General features: G+C 49.6%; 1 protein-coding gene across 1 annotated transcript in view; it reads left to right on the top strand.

Annotated features, from left to right (window-relative positions):
- The window catches only part of SYT11 (synaptotagmin 11), a 30,952-nt gene that overhangs the window by 2,790 nt on the left and 12,161 nt on the right, over positions 1-16,001 (top strand). Inside the window, exon 2 of the mRNA XM_015422133.1 lies at positions 13,417-14,243. Within this exon, the coding sequence (XP_015277619.1) occupies positions 13,417-14,243 (827 nt within the window). The remainder of the gene's footprint in view (positions 1-13,416; positions 14,244-16,001) is intronic.

Below are 16,001 nucleotides of genomic sequence, written 5' to 3'. Positions count from 1 at the left end.
AGGGGGGGGGGGGGGGAACGGGACGACGACACAGTGCTTGCTTCTTCTGTAACGCGGAAGAGAAGCTCTACTTTACTGAACATTGGGGTCACCCATTATTTAGGCACCCTAGGTTTTTTACAACATTGTGGTTAATGTGGATTGAAGGGGGTGGGGTTCCAGAGTTTGTATGCACCTCCACTCCCACCAGACGTAGCATTGAAGATGCTCTTCCAGCCATTTACATTATTCTGAAGGATTAGGAATGGGATTATGGTAGGATGGGTTTTTTGACATTTTAGTGTTAAGCCCTTCTTTCCGACGTGCACTGCAGTAGTACACTGGGCAAACTCCCCCACAGTGGAGACCCGGCAGCACATCCAAGACCCACTTAAATGTCCCTTATTTCCTTTTTCTGTGTTTAATCGTCTTTCCAGCCCAATCAATTCCCGCCCTGTGACATGGGCACCTGCAACACATCCCCCCACCAATACAGATTGCAACAACACATCTGATTGAGCTTTGTGTCTTCTTTCGCATTTGCACACAAGCACACAAACAAAAAAACAAAGGAGCGTAGCGCCAGCCACACAATGAAGTCGTGATTGTGTACACACTGCTGAGATCCCCAAGCCTACACAGATGCGGCTGTTCCGCATGCCGCACGCAATATTTTTACCCTAGAACCATAAGGACTAGAAGCTTATTCCATTTACAATGTTTGTTTAAAGTGTCATGTACAAGAAGAAGAAGAAGAGATTGGATTTATTCCCGGCCCTTCACTACCCAAAGGTGTCTCAGAGTGGCTTACAAACTCCTATCCCTTCCCCTCCCCACAACAGACACCCTGTGAGGTAGGTGGGGCTGAGAGAGCTCAGAGAGAACTGTCCTTGAGAGAACAGCTCTGACAGGACTATGGCTTGCCCAAGGTCATCCAGCAGGTGCAAGTGGAGGAGTGGGGAATCAAACCCGGTTCTCCCAGATTAGAGTCTGCGCACTTAACCACTGCAAGGATTCCATGGTTTACATTCTGAAAGCAGCCTCCCCCCCCCCGAAAAAAACAATATATTTAATGTAATTATTATCTAACATTCCAATTTAAATCCTACTAAATCTAGACAAAGCATAAATAAATGCCCCAAACTCCAGTCTACCTACCACCCACACCCCAAATCTAATTCAAAGAGAAAGGTCTAACAGTAGTTCTTAAAGGATGCTCAGATTTTGGTGAGTTTCAAGTCAGAGGGAGTTTGTGGGGCACCCACTCTGGATGAAGATATTCAGGGCTATTTTTGGGCAGGAACGCACAGGAACGGAGTTCTGGCTGGCTCCTGAGTTGGCCACGCCCAGCAGGAACTCGTTAGCATAATAGGCCACACCCAACAGCAGACACTCATTAGGATTGGCTACATTAGGGGTGTGTGGCCTAACATGCAAAGGAGTCCCTGCTACAAAAAAAGCTCTGGGTTTTTGACAACGAACAAGGTAAACAGAATAAGAAGCGAAAGGTGTGTGTGGCTGGATGACCACACTTCTGGTAACATGGGGGTGCGGCTTAATATGCTAATTAGCTGTGCTGTCAGGGGTGTGGCCTAATATGCTATTGAGTTTCTGCTCTTGGGTGTGGCCTGTTATGCTAATGAGTTCCTTCTGGGCTTTTTCTACAAAAAAAGCCCTGAAGATATTTAATTGCCAGAGGTCTCCTTTGGTTGCAGGTAATGGGACAGGACACTGGAAAGGAGGAGGCTCCCGCAGTGTGAATATTGCCGTTTATATGACTGTATCCATTGTTTTTATTCAGGACTGCGTATGTGATTCCATGGTGACTGGTGACACATAGCACTGTCAGAGTACTGGATGCGTTTACTAAAAAGTTTGTTTTGAGGAGGGATATGAGAAATGGAACCTAGGTATTCTGGGAAAGGAATTCCTAGCTTAAGGGTCAGAAGTAGGAAAATGAAAGAGAGTCCCAGGCAGAAGGTGCAGTGAGGGAGAACGGCACGGAGTTGGGAGAAAAAAAGAGCTGGTTTTTATACCCCACTTTTCTCTGCTTTAAGGAATCTCAAAGCATCTTACAATCACCTCATAAGAACATAAGAACATAAGAGATGCCAATGTTGGATCAGGCCAAAGGCCCATCCAGTCCAACACTCTGTATCCCACAGTGGCCAGAAATACCAGTGCCATCAGGAGGTCCACCAGTGGGGCCAGGACATTAGAAGCCCTCCCACTGTTGACCCCCCCCCCCAAGCACCAAGATGACAGAGCATCACTTGCCCCAGAGTCCCTATCTATACCTTGTGGCTAATAGCCACTGATGGACCTCTGCTCCATATGCTTATCTAATTCCCTTTTGAAGCCGTCCATGCTTGTAGCTGCCACCACTTCCTGTGGCAGTGAATTCCAAGTGTTAATCACTCTTTGGGTGAAGAAGTACTTCCTTTTATCCGTTCTAACCCGACCGCTCAGCAATTTCATGGAGTGCCCACGGGTTCTTGTATTGTGAGAAAGGGAGAAAAGTACCTCTTTCTCTACCTGCTCTTTCCCATGCATAATCTTATAAACCTCAATCATGTCACCCCTCAGTCGTCGTTTCTCCAAGCTAAAGAGCCCTAAGCGCCTTAACCGTTCCTCATAGGGAAAGTGTTCCAACCCTTTTATCATTCGAGTTGCTCTTTTCTGCACTTTTTCCAAAGCTATAATATCCTTTTTAAGGTGTGGTGACCAGAATTGCACACAGTATTCCAGATGAGGTCGCACCATTGATTTATATAGCGGCATTATGATATTGGCTGATCTGTTTACAATACCCTTCCTAATAATCCCCAGCATAGCATTGGCCTTCTTTATTGCAGTCACACACTGTCTCGACATTTTCAGTGAGTTATCTACTACAACTCCAAGATCTCTCTCTTGATCTGTCTCTGCCAGTTCAGACCCCATCAACGTGTATTTATAGTTAGGATTTTTGGCTCCAATGTGCATCACCTTGCACTTGGCCACATTGAACCCCATTTGCCATGTTGACGCCCACTCGCCCAACTTTGACAGATCCCTTTGGAGTGCCTCACAATCCTCACTGGTTTTCACCACCCTGAACAACTTCGTATCATCCGCAAATTTAGCCACTTCACTGCTTACTCCCAACTCCAAATCATTAATGAACAAGTTAAAAAGCAGTGGACCAAGTACTGATCCCTGTGGTACCCCACTGCTTACACCCCTCCACTGGGAGAACTGCCCATTTATACTCACTCTCTGTTTTCTATTAATTAGCCAGTTTTTGATCCATAAAAGGACTTGTCCTTTTATCCCATGATTTTTGAGCTTGCTTAGGAGCCTTTGATGAGGAACTTTATCAAAAGCTTTCTGGAAGTCAAGGTAAACAATATCTATTGGATCCCCCTTGTCCACATGTTTGTTCACCCCCTCAAAGAACATTAACAGGTTAGTGAGACAAGATCTTCCCTTACAGAACCCATGTTGAGTCTGCCTCAATAGGTTTTGTTCATCTATGTGCCTACTAATTCTTTCCTTAATAATGGTTTCCACCAATTTACCCGGTATCGACGTCAGACTGACAGGCCTGTAATTTCCCGGATCTCCTCTGGAACCCTTTTTAAAGATGGGAGTGACATTAGCTACCTTCCAGTCCTCAGGAATGGAGGCTGATTTTAAGGAGAGATTACATATTTTTGTCAGGAGATCCACAAGTTCACAATTGAGTTCTTTCAGAACTCTTGGATGTATGCCATCTGGGCCTGGTGATTTATCAGTTTTTAAGTTGTTTATCAGTTTTAGGACCTCCTCTCTCGTCACCTCAATCTGACTCAGGTCTTTCAACACCCCTCCCGAACTCAGCGGCTCTGGAGTGGGCAAGCACCTCTCATCTTCCACAGTGAAGACGGAGGCAAAAAATGCATTTAGCTTCTCAGCCATTTCGCTATCATCCTTCAGTACTCCTTTTACCCCTTGGTCATCCAAGGGCCTCGCCTTCCTCTCCCCACTACAAGCACCTTGTGAGGCAGGTGGGGCTGAGAGAGATCTGAGAAAACTGTGACTGGCCCAAGGTCACCCAGCAGGCTTCATGAGGAGTGGGGAATCAAACCCAGTTCTCCAGATTAGAGTCTGCCGCTCTTAACCACTACACCACGCTAGTTAGAGGCATAAGGGGCACTGAAGGAAAAAGGCAGGCAGTTCCAGGGATAAGGGCAGAGAGAGAGAATGGCAGGGAGTTCCAGGCATGAAGGGCAGTGAGGGAGAATTGCAAGGAGTCCTGGGCAGTGATGGGGAATGGCAGGGAGTTCCAGGCATGAGGGTCAGTGAAGGAGAAAAGGAAGGATTTTCAGGCATGAGGGGCAGTGAGGGAGAACAGCTAAGAGTTTCAGGCATGCAGGACAGTGAGGGAGAATGGGAGGGATTTCCAAGCATGGGGGCAGCGAGGGAGAAAAGCCAAGAGTTCTAGGCATGTGGGACAGTGAGAATAGGAGGGATTTCCAGGCATGAGGGTCAGTGAGGGAGAATAGGGGGGACTTCTAGCTATGAGGGGCGGTGAGGAAGAATAGTAGGGAGTTCCAGAGGTACAGGGCAGTGAGGGGAAAATTAGGGAAAATAGGCCGTCACTTGACAGAGCAGGAGGCTTTTGAGCAGCTGGGGAAGTGATGGTCATGGGAAATAAGGGCAGAAAGGAAATAGCTGGTGTTGAGGAGGAAATTAAAAGAGAGAGAAGGATAACACAACCTCAGTATTCTGGGAAGGCGTTCCAAGTCCTCAGAGGCAGTGAGGCAGAATGGGAGAGAGTTCCAGGCTGAAGAGGCAGCCAGGGAAATGGCAGGGACCTTCAAAAACTAAAATAAAGACGGCATTTGGGTTGGATGCGGAAGAGAGTTTTCCGTGCCAAGGACTTCCTGTGGCACTGACTTCCTCACAACCAGCACGGTGTTTATTATGTATATTTTACTTCCAACACCCGCCTTGGCGGCCCTTGTGAGAACGGAAAGGCGGAGTATACATTTTGTGAAAGCAATCTTAAAAATACCCTAGTCATCAAAAGTACCTTAACTCTTTGCCTACTCCGATGGTCTTTTAAATGTAATGAGCTGGACCCTGATGTTCCCTTCCGCTCGAGGCGGCACAAAGTGTGTTCTCTGATGCAAGGGGCCGCGGTTCTCTGCTTTCCCCTGAGAGAGAGAGGGTTGTTTTTGCCTGCGGCTTGTAATAACTGGCCCCTTTCATTCTACCCCATGAAAAGCGCTGAGTTAATCTGGGTGATGTCATCATACCAGCTGAGGTCACCCCCTTTGTGTTTTATTACTTCGGCATTTAATTCCATGGTTACCTCCCGTAGAAAATGTCCTAAGGGCTGGAGGGGGTGAGGGTTACATCCCGCCCACCCACTGCATTCCCTGTTCCAAAACACCTATCAGTCCGTCAGCACACACCCTGCATAAACAAGACTTGTGTCAACGTAGGGTTGCCAGGTCTGGATTGAAAATTACCTGGAGACTTTGGGGGGGTGGATCCAGGAGAGGGCGGGGTTTGGGGAGGGGAGGGGCCTCTGCATGGTACAATGCTATCGAGTCCACCCTTCAAAGCAGCCGTTTTCTCCAGGGGTGCTGACCTTTGTCAGCTGGAGATCAGTTGTGAAAGCGGGAGGTCTCCAGGCCCCACCTGGAGGCTGACAACCCTATGTCAGTGTCTAAATTTCGGTGGAATTCAGAATATTTTGGAAAGATCTGGGTGGCAAAGGGAAAACAACCATTGCAGGCATGCTCCAGGAAAATAATAAAGCGGAGGTGAGGGGAATGAGAGGAAAGTATGCAAGTTATAAAGGCTACTCCATGATTAAGAACATAAGACGAGCTCTGCTGGATCAGGCCAGGGGTCCATCTAGTACAGCATCCCGTCTCACACAGTGGCCCCAACCAGCTCCTCTGGAGGGCACAGGGCAGAGAGTCCGAGACATTCCCCTGATAAGAACATCAGAAGAGCCCTGCTGGATCAGACCAGTGAGGGTCCATCTAGTCCAGCATCCTGTCTCACACAGTGGCCTCAACCAGTTCCTCTGGAGGGCCAACAACAGGGCAGAGAGGCCGAGGCCTTCCCGTCATAAGAACACAAAAAGAGCCCTGCTGAATCAGACCAGTGAGGGTCCATCTAGTCCAGCATCCTGTCTCACACAGTGGCCTCAACCAGTTCCTCTGGAGGGCCAACAACAGGGCAGAGAGGCCGAGGCCTTCCCCTCATAAGGACACAAGAAGAGCCCTGCTGGATCAGACCAGTGAGGGTCCATCTCGTCCAGCGTCCTGTCTCATACAGTGGCCAACCAGTTCATCTGGAGGGCCAACATACAGGGCATGAAGGCTGATACCTTCCCCTGATGTTGCCTCCTGGCTGTGAGATTCAGAGGTTTAGTGCCTCTGAACATTAAGGTTCCCTGCAGTCAGCATGGCTAGTAGCCACTGACAGACCTCTCCTCCATGTATCTAATCTCCTTTTAAACCTGTCTATCCCTGTGGCCATCACCACATCCTCTGGCAGTGAATTCCACATTTTAATCACTCCCGGTGTGAAGAAATATTTTAGTATATCTGCTGCCAAAGCAAGCACTGAAGAAATATTTCCTTTTTTCTGTCCTGAATTCCCTTTAGCACAGGGACTACATTTCCAAACGTTTGTCCACAGCCATGAGGACTAGAAACCTGATTAATTTAAAAACGAATAGCTGAGGTTCTCAAGGAGATAAACTCCTTTGTGCTAGACTCTGCATGTCACATGTAAAGAATGCAAACAGCTCGCAGCATGGACCAGCAACTATTAATTGGGGGGGGGGAGTAAATATATTATAGTATATACATTTCCTTACACCCAGTAATTCCTACGAAACATTGGCTGTGTAGGCCAGCAGAAAGTCTGTTCCTCAGGGCTTGAGAGGGTATCAGGTCTACACCACAAACAGCCTTTACAATCAGTACTCATCTCTCCTGAATTCAGAATGGCTACGTTCATTAGTTACCACAGCCTCTCCTTCCAGCCTGAGTGTTTCTTTATATCTATCATATTTGTATCCCTGTCTTTCAAGAAGCTCGTCAGGACAGGATACATGGTTCCCCTCTCCTTTTATCCCCACGACAGTCCTGTAAAGTAGGCTGGATATGACTAGTCCGCCTAAGGAGCCAGTGTGGTGGAGTTGCTAGAATGTCGGACTACGATCTGGGAGAGGCAGGTTTGATTCCCCACTCCTCCATTTGCAGCTGTTGGATGACCTTGGGCAAGCCATAGTTCTGATAAGAGCTGTTCTTGAAAAACAGCAGTTTCTGTCAGAGCTTTCTCAGCCCCACCTACCTCACAGGGTGTCTGTTGTGGGGAGGGGAAGGGAAAGGAGTTTGTAAGTCGCTCTAACACTCCAAGTGACGGGCGGGGTATAAATCCAATCTTTTCTTCTTCAAACCTCCAGGAATTTCCCAACCCTGAGCTGGCAACCCCTAACCCCTACCTCTCCTGGGCCGCAAAACCTCAGAGAATGCCAATCAGCTGCCAGCCTTTAATGGCACGGAGGGAGCTGACTCCTTGCAGGGTGTCAGTGCCCCACTTGGGTGTCTGGGCAAGAGAACCTATTAGCCAGATGTTTGGTAGGTTGCTCATATCGATTTGGCTGGGGCCGAGAGAGGCGCTTGAACAGGTCGACTTAGTGGACTTGTGGCAGAGAGGAGAATTTAAACCGGTGATCTTCTGAGTCAGCTTACCGTTATTCCTTTATTTACTTTATTTATACCCCCACTTTTCTTCCTGATGGGGACCCAGGGTGGCTGACATGAGTCTCTCCTCCATTTTATCCTCGCACAACAACCCTGTGAGGTAGGTTAGGCGAAGAGGGTGTGACCAGCCCAAGATCACCAGGCAAGCTTCCACGGTACGAGTGGGGATTCAAATATGGTTGCCAGCCACCAGGTGGGGGCTGGAGATCTGAAATTGCAACTGACCTCCAGATGACATCAATCATAGATTCACAGAATCACAGAGTTGGAAGGGGCCATACGGGCCATCTAGTCCAACCCCCTGCCCAATGCAGGACCAGCCTAGAGCATCTCTGACGAATATTCGTCCAGCCTTTTCTTGAAAGCTGTCAGTGAAGGGGAGCCCACCACCTCCCTAGGCAGCTGATTCCACCTTTGAACCACTCTGACAGTGAAAAAGTTCTTCCTAATATCCAGCCGCTACCTTTCTGCATGTAATTTAAACCCATTGCTTCGAGTCCTCTCCTCTGCTGCCAACTGGAACAGCTCCTTGCCCTCCTCCAAATGACAGCCCTTCAAATATTTAAAGAGAGCCATCGTGTCCCCCCTCAGTCTCCTCTTCTCCAAACTAAGCATTCCCAAGGCCCCTCAGCCTTTCCTCGGAGGGCTCAGCCTCCAGACCCCTGATCATCCTCCTCGCTCTCTTCTGCACCCTCTCGATTTTGCCCACATCCTTTTTGAAGTGAGGCCTCCAGAACTGCACTCAGTACTCCAGGTGCGGCCTGACCAAGGCAGTATACAGAGGGGCTATAACCTCCTGCGATTTCGATGCTATGGCCCTTTTAATACAACCCAAGACTGAATTTGCCATTTTTGCCACCGCATCACACTGACTGCTCATTTTTCGTTTACAGTCCACCCTTACCCCAAGATCTCTTTCGCATACACTAGCCAGAAATCACTTAATAAACATTTATTCCACTACTCCTGTAGAAAATGGCTGCTTTCAAAAGTGGACTGCATGGCATTGCACCCGACCGAGGTCCCTCTTCTATCTAAACCCCACTAGATAAGAACATAAGAGACGCCAATGCTGGATCAGGCCAAAGGCCCATCCCGTCCAACACTCTATACCTTGTGGCTAATAGCCACTGATGGACCTCTGCTCCATATGCTTATCTAATTCCCTTTTGAAGCTGTCCATGCTTGTAGCCGCCACCACTTCCTGTGGCAGTGAATTCCATGTGTTAATCACTCTTTGGGTGAAGAAGTACTTCCTTTTATCCGTTCTAACCCGACCGCTCAGCAATTTCATGGAGTGCCCACGGGTTCTTGTATTGTGAGAAAGGGAGAAAAGTACCTCTTTCTCTACCTGCTCTTTCCCATGCATAATCTTATAAACCTCGATCATGTCACCCCTCAGTCGTCTTTTCTCCAAGCTAAAGAGCCCTAAGTGCTTTAACCTTTCCTCATAGGGAAAGTGTTCCAACCCTTTTATCATTTGAGTTGCCCTTTTCTGCACTTTTTCCAAAGCTATAATATCCTTTTTAAGGTGTGGTGACCAGAATTGCACACAGTATTCCAAATGAGGTCTCACCATTGATTTATATAGGGGCATTATTATATTGGCTGATCTGTTTTCAATACCCTTCCTAATAATCCCCAGCATAGCATTGGCCTTCTTTATTGCAGTCGCACACTGTCTCGACATTTTCAGTGAGTTATCTACTACAACTCCAAGATCTCTCTCTTGATCAGTCTCTGCCAGTTCAGACCCCATCAATGTGTATTTATAGTTAGGACTCCAGACTCCAGCCCCAAATCTCCAGGTTTTTCCAAACCTGGAGTTGGCATCCCTAGATTTGAACCTGGTTTTCTCCAGTGTTCTAGCCACTAGGCCACTGGCTCTTATTTTATTTACTGTCTATATAGGGCACCTTTCTTAATGAGACTCATAGTGGGATCTCACATTTGGAGTCAAATGGCATATGGGGCATCCAAACCAACGTTGCAATAGGACTAAGATTGCAAATTTTAAGAAAACAGGGCAATAGGAGCAAGATAATGCGCCCAAGGAACAGTAGAACAGAGTAAAGCAACCTTCCTTTTATAAAACCATCCTCTGTTCAACATTAGGAAGCACTCTTAGTGCTTAATGCCCCAGTGTTATCACAGAGAGTGATAAAAATGTGGGATTCGCTGCCAGATGATGTAGCGATGGCCATAGGAATAAACGGCTTTAAAAGGGGATTAGATAGATTAATGGAGGATAAGTCTGTCAGTGTCTACTAGACATGATGGCTGAGGGGAACCTCCACATTCAGAGACACTAATCCTCTAAATCCCAGCGCTAGGAAGCAACATCAGGGAAAGGCCGCGGCCTCCAGGCCCTGTTGTGTCCACCCAGAGGAACTGGTTGAGGCCACTGTGTGAGGCAGGATGCTGGACTGGATGAACTATTGGTCTGATCCAGCAGGGCTCTTCTTCTGTTCTTATGAGGGGAAGGCCTTGGCCTCCTTGCCCTGTTGTTGGCCCTCCAGAGGAACTGGTTGAGGCCCCTGTGTGAGGCAGGATGCTGGACGAGATGGACCCTCACTGGTCTGACCCAGCAGGGCTCTTCTGATGTTCGTATGAGGGGAAGGCCTCGGCCTCTCTGCCCTGTTGTTGGCCCTCCAGAGGAACTGGTTGAGGCCACTGTGTGAGACAGGATGCTGGACTAGATGGACCCTCACTGGTCTGACCCAGCAGGGCTCTTCTGATGTTCTTATGAGGGGAAGGCCTCGGCCTCTCTGCCCTGTTGTTGGCCCTTGAGAGGAACTGGTTGAGGCCACTGCGTGAGACAGGGGGCTGGACTAGATGGACCCTCACTGGTCTGACCCAGCAGGGCTCTTCTGACGTTCTTTTGAGGGGAAGGCCTCGGCCTCTCTGCCCTGTTGTTGGCCCTCCAGAGGAACTGGTTGGGGCCACCGTGTGAGACAAGATGCTGGACGAGATCGACCCCCCACTTGTCTGATCCAGCAGGGCTCTTCTGATGTATTGCAAGCCTCTAGAAAACATTAACTGACCTTTCATATGGCCTTCCCTTAAGAATAGGGTTGCCAGTCTCCAGGTGGCGGCTGGAGATCTCGCACTGTCACAACTGAGCTCCAGAAGACAGAGATGAGTCCCCCTGGAGAAAATGGCTGCTTTGGAAGGTGGACTCTGTGGCATTAGAAGGCCAAACCCCGCCCTCCCCGGGCTTCGCCTCCCTGAATCTCCAGGGATTTTCCAACCCAGAGCTCGAAGCCGTACTTTAAAAAGTGTTCCAAAGCTCAGTATTCCAGTGTTAAACCCTGGCAGGAAGATTTAAGTACAAATTCAAGGCAAGCATTAAAAATTCTCTCCCCCCCCCCCCCTTATACTACTCTAGCTCTTGTGTTATATTAGCACTAGAAATAATGCCGGTTGCAGAAATAAATACAACGGGATCTAGAAAGAGGCTCTGGGAGAGTGCTCTGGCTTTGGGCAAACAGTGTCAGTTTCCTGTGGCGACCTCAGCAGGGTTTAATGACAGAGTCCACTGTTTTCTCCAGAGGAACTGATCTCTGCTACCTGAAGAGCATTTGTATGTTTGAGTTATCTGTAGCCCTCACCTGGAGAGTGGTAACCATTGTTACCCATTCTCCTCTCCCCTATGAGGTATGTTATGCAACTGAAAATTCCAACTGCCTTGTGGGGGGGGGGAGTTTGAGGTGTGGAATGGAGTGAAGTCCAATCAGCTTCCATATGCAAAAGACCAGGTTGTCGCAGCAGTTGTGGTGTGGGCGGGACCCGGGCTTTGCCTTCTGATTGGTGGCGATATATGCTGAGGAGCAGTGCCATCAGCCAGACACTAAGGGAGTGCATTTTAGAATTAGAACTTTGGCACCCACTATTCAATTATATATAAGGAGAGATTAGTTATTGTTGGATGGTGGTGATGGTGGTGGTTGTTATGCTGAATCCCATTGATCAGGTCTGCTAATGCTGGTGCTTCCCTCCACCCCATGCAAGGACCCTGATGCAGGAGGGAGGGGAGTTTTCTTGGCACCGGTGGATAGTGCCCTGTTTCCAGAACAGATCTGCAGGATTCAACCCAATATTATTATTTTCTAGCTTGCCTGATTGTCTGATGTGTCTGCTTATTGAGCAGCAGGGTCCTTTTGTCATATTTATTCATTTATTTTCTTTATTTATATTCTGCCTTTCTCACTGAGGCTCAAGGCAGATTTCACAGTCTAAGTCACGGATCCCCAACAAGGTGCCCGCGGGCACCATGGCGCCCACCCTTGCGTTCCCTGGTGCCTGCAAGGTGTTTTCAGTTAGTGGGGGACTCTTAACCAGCAGGACTTCTGATTGGCTGAACAGATTAAAATAAAGTTTGCTTTGGTGGCAGTAGCCACCAGAGCGTTGGCTTTAATCTCTCACACCTCTTTCCCAGAGCTTTTTTGTTTTTAATTACTCCTTTTCTTCCCTGCACTAGGACGTCCTGCACTTTTCTCCCCTGCAGTTGGCGAGGCAGTGTGGTGCAGTGGTTAAGAGTGGCGGATTCTAATCTGGAGAACCAGGTTTGAGTCCCTACTCCTCCATATGCAGCCAGCTGGGTGACCTTGGGTCAGTCACAGCTCTCTCAGCCCTACCTACCTACCTCAAGGGGTGGCTGTTGTGGGGAGAGGAAGGCGATTGTAAGCCACTTTGAGACACATGAGGCTTGCTGGGTGACCTCGGGCCAGTCCCAGCTCTCTCAGAACTCTCTCAGCCCCACCTGCCTCACAGGGTTTCTGTTGTGGGAAGAGGAGCAGTGGAGAGACAGCGTGGGGTAGTGGTTAAGAGTGATGGACTCTAATCCGGAGAACCGGGTTTGATTCCCCACTCCTCTGCATGCAGCCTGCCAGGTGATCTTGGGTCAGTCACAGTTCTCTCTCAGAGCTCTCTCAGCCACACCTACCTCACAGGGTGTCTGTTGTGGGGAGAGGAAGGGAAGGAAATTGTAAACTGCTCAGAGACTCCTTCAGTTGGTGAAGAGTGGAGTATAAAAACCAACTCTTCTTCTTCCTCTGAGGGTGTGTGGAACTCCCCCTTCTGTGGCAGCCATTTTGGGATTGTGCCCACCAGGGGTCATTTCCTGCAGGAGCGCACAGGAGCAGAGCTCCGGCAGTAAAGAGCCCCACCCCCTGCTCCCAGCAGCCCTCAATCAGAGCAAGAAGCAGCCAGGTAAGTTGCAGAGCTCCCCCTGGCCCAAAACAGTCCAGTGGCACCTTTAAGACCAGGTTTTATTCAGGTACAAGCTCTCCCTCCTCTGCGAGGACAGATCTGCACATCCCCCCCCCCAATAGCTAGCAATCCAAAACAGTCCAGTGGAGCCTGAGCGGTGGGTGTTGCCTTCTGATACACTTCCGGTGATGTCAGGGGGTGTGGCATATGCAAATGAGTTATGCTAATGAGCTCATGCACCTCTTTTTCTACGAAATGACCCCTGGTGCCCACCACCCCATGTCAAGGTGTCCACAGGCTCAAAAAGGTTGGGGGTCCATGGTCTATGCCCATGCCATCAACAGGAGGGGAGAGCCAATAAAGTGTGCAATAGGGTTTGCATTGCAGAAATCTGAAAACCAGCTTCCCTGCTTCAACTGTGGTGGCTGATCCGTTCTGATTTTTTTTTTGTCCCTTCCCCTCTGTCCAGATGTCTCCCCGATCGTGGCCGGCCTCATCGGCGCCACCGTCTTAGTGGTGTCCGTCTCCGCGACCGTGTTCGTATGGACTTGCTGCCATCAGCAGGCGGAGAAAAAGCACAAGAGCCCTCCTTACAAGTTCATCCACATGCTGAAAGGGATCAGCATCTACCCGGAGACGTTGAGCAACAAGAAGAAAATCATACGCATCCGGCGAGACAAGACGGGCGTGGCCGTGAAAGACGGGAGAGGGAACCTTTCGGTCGACGCCGCAGAAGCGGGGCTCATGGGCACTGACAAAACCCCCAATGGGTTGAGCACGGCGGCCCCTTGCGTCAACCAGCTCCCGATCAAGGTCAGTTACGGAGAAGAACTGAGTCCGGATCAAAGCTTGACCCCGGCGGGCAGCAAACCTTCCTCTCCGTCGTCCCCAGAAGAGGACGTCATGTTGGGGACGCTGACTTTTTCGGTGGACTACAACTTCCCCAAGAAGGCGCTGGTGGTCACCATCCAAGAAGCCCATGGCTTGCCGGTCATGGACGAACACAATCAGGGCTCCGACCCCTACATCAAGATGACAATCCTGCCGGATAAGAGGCACCGAGTGAAGACGCGCGTCCTCCGCAAGACCTTGGACCCCGTCTTCGACGAGACCTTCACCTTCTACGGGATCCCCTACAGCCAGCTTCAGGACCTCGTCCTTCATTTCCTGGTGCTGAGCTTTGACCGCTTTTCCCGAGATGATGTCATCGGAGAAGTCATGGTGCCGCTCGCCGGGGTGGATCCGAGCACTGGGAAGGTCCACCTAACCAGGGAGATAATCAAAAGGAACATACAGGTAAGGTGGGGGTGGAGCCGTGGCGGAGAATTAGATCGCTCACTTTGCATGCAGAGGGTCCCACATTCGATCCCTTGTGTCCGGGTTCGATCCCGTGCATCAACTAGTCTCAAATATTCCCTTCTTGAGTAAGGTGACTGGATGGGTGGTAGCTGGACCACTCCAAATTTTTCCTGGATAAGGCAAATCACTTAGACCCCTTCCAGTCTGGGTTTAGGATTGGTTATGGGATTGAAAACACCCATAGAATTAACCCATAGAATCAACTGCTGCAGGGAGTGGTGGTGGTTACAAGCATAGAAAGCTTCAAGAAGGGATTGGGTAAACATGGAGCAGAGATCCATGAATGGCTATTAGCCACAAGGTATTGAGGGAACAGTTTGTCCGGGCAGTGATACTCTGTATTCTTGGTGCTTTGAGGGCAACAGTGGGATGCTGCTGGTGGACCTCCTGATGGCAATTAGGTTTTGGCCACTGTGTGGCACAGAGTGTTGGACTAGATGGCCCATTGGCCTGATCCAACATGGCTGTCTTGTGTTCTTATGACCTTGGTCACCTTGGTGGATGGCTTGTGCTGGGCGATAGACAGAGGGAGTGCAACTCTGTTGGTTCTCATGGTCCAGTCGGTGGCTTTCAATACCGTCAATCATAGTACTGTTCTGGACTGCCTATCTGGACTGGGGTTGGGGAGGCATTCTTCTGTGGTGGTTCTGGCCCTACCTGGAGGGCTCTTCTGATGTTCTTATGAGGGGAAGTTGTTGGCCCTCCAGAGGAACTGGTTGAGGCCGCTGTGTGAGGCAGGATGCTGGACTAGATGGTCCCTCACTGGTCTGACCCAGCAGGGCTCTTCTGATGTCCTTATGAGGGGAAGGCCTCGGCCTCTCTGTCCTGTAGTTGGCCCTCCAGAGGAACTGGTTGAGGCCACTGTGTGAGACTGGATGCTGGACTAGATGGTCCCTCACTGGTCTGACCCAGCAGTGCTCTTCTGATGTTCTTATGAGGGGAAGGCCTCGGCCTCTCTGCCCTGTTGTTGGCCCTCCAGAGGAACTGGTTGAGGCCGCTGTGTGAGGCAGGATGCTGGACTAGATGGACCCTCACTGGTCTGACCCAGCAGTGCTCTTCTGATGTTCTTATGAGGGGAAGGCCTCGGCCTCTCTGCCCTGTTGTTGGCCCTCCAGAGGAACTGGTTGAGGCCGCTGTGTGAGGCAGGATGCTGGACTAGATGGACCCTCACTGGTCTGACCCAGCAGTGCTCTTCTGATGTTCTTATGAGGGGAAGGCCTCGGCCTCTCTGCCCTGTTGTTGGCCCTCCAGAGGAACTGGTTGAGGCCACTGTGTGAGAGACAGGATGCTGGACTAGATGGACCCTTACCGGTCTGATCCAGCAGGGCTCTTCTGATGTTATGAGGGGAAGGCCTCGGCCTCTCTGCCCTGTTGTTGGTCCTCCAGAGGAACTGGTTGGCCACTATGCGAGACAGGATGCTGGAGTAGACGGATCACTGAGTCTGATCCAGCAGGGCTCTTCTTAGGTTCTTATGAGGGGAAGGCAGGGCTCTTTTTATATTCCTATGATCCCAAATCCTAGTGTCATATATAATGGAGAAAAATCTCTTTCTAGCCACTTTCTCCACACTGTATTTCTAAACCATGCATATTTCCTCAGTTCGATTTTTGAAGTCTCCAAGTCCTCACACAGTAGGATGTTAAAATGTTAGCCTTCCCATCAAATGTTACATATAGGGTTTTACCACATTCTCA

The sequence above is a fragment of the Gekko japonicus genome, unplaced genomic scaffold (assembly GCF_001447785.1).
Source record: "Gekko japonicus isolate JY-2015 unplaced genomic scaffold, Gekko_japonicus_V1.1 scaffold1009, whole genome shotgun sequence".
Lineage (NCBI taxonomy): Eukaryota > Metazoa > Chordata > Lepidosauria > Squamata > Gekkonidae > Gekko > Gekko japonicus.
Note: the sequence above shows the minus strand (reverse complement) of the source record. Positions and strands in the feature narration are given on the sequence as shown.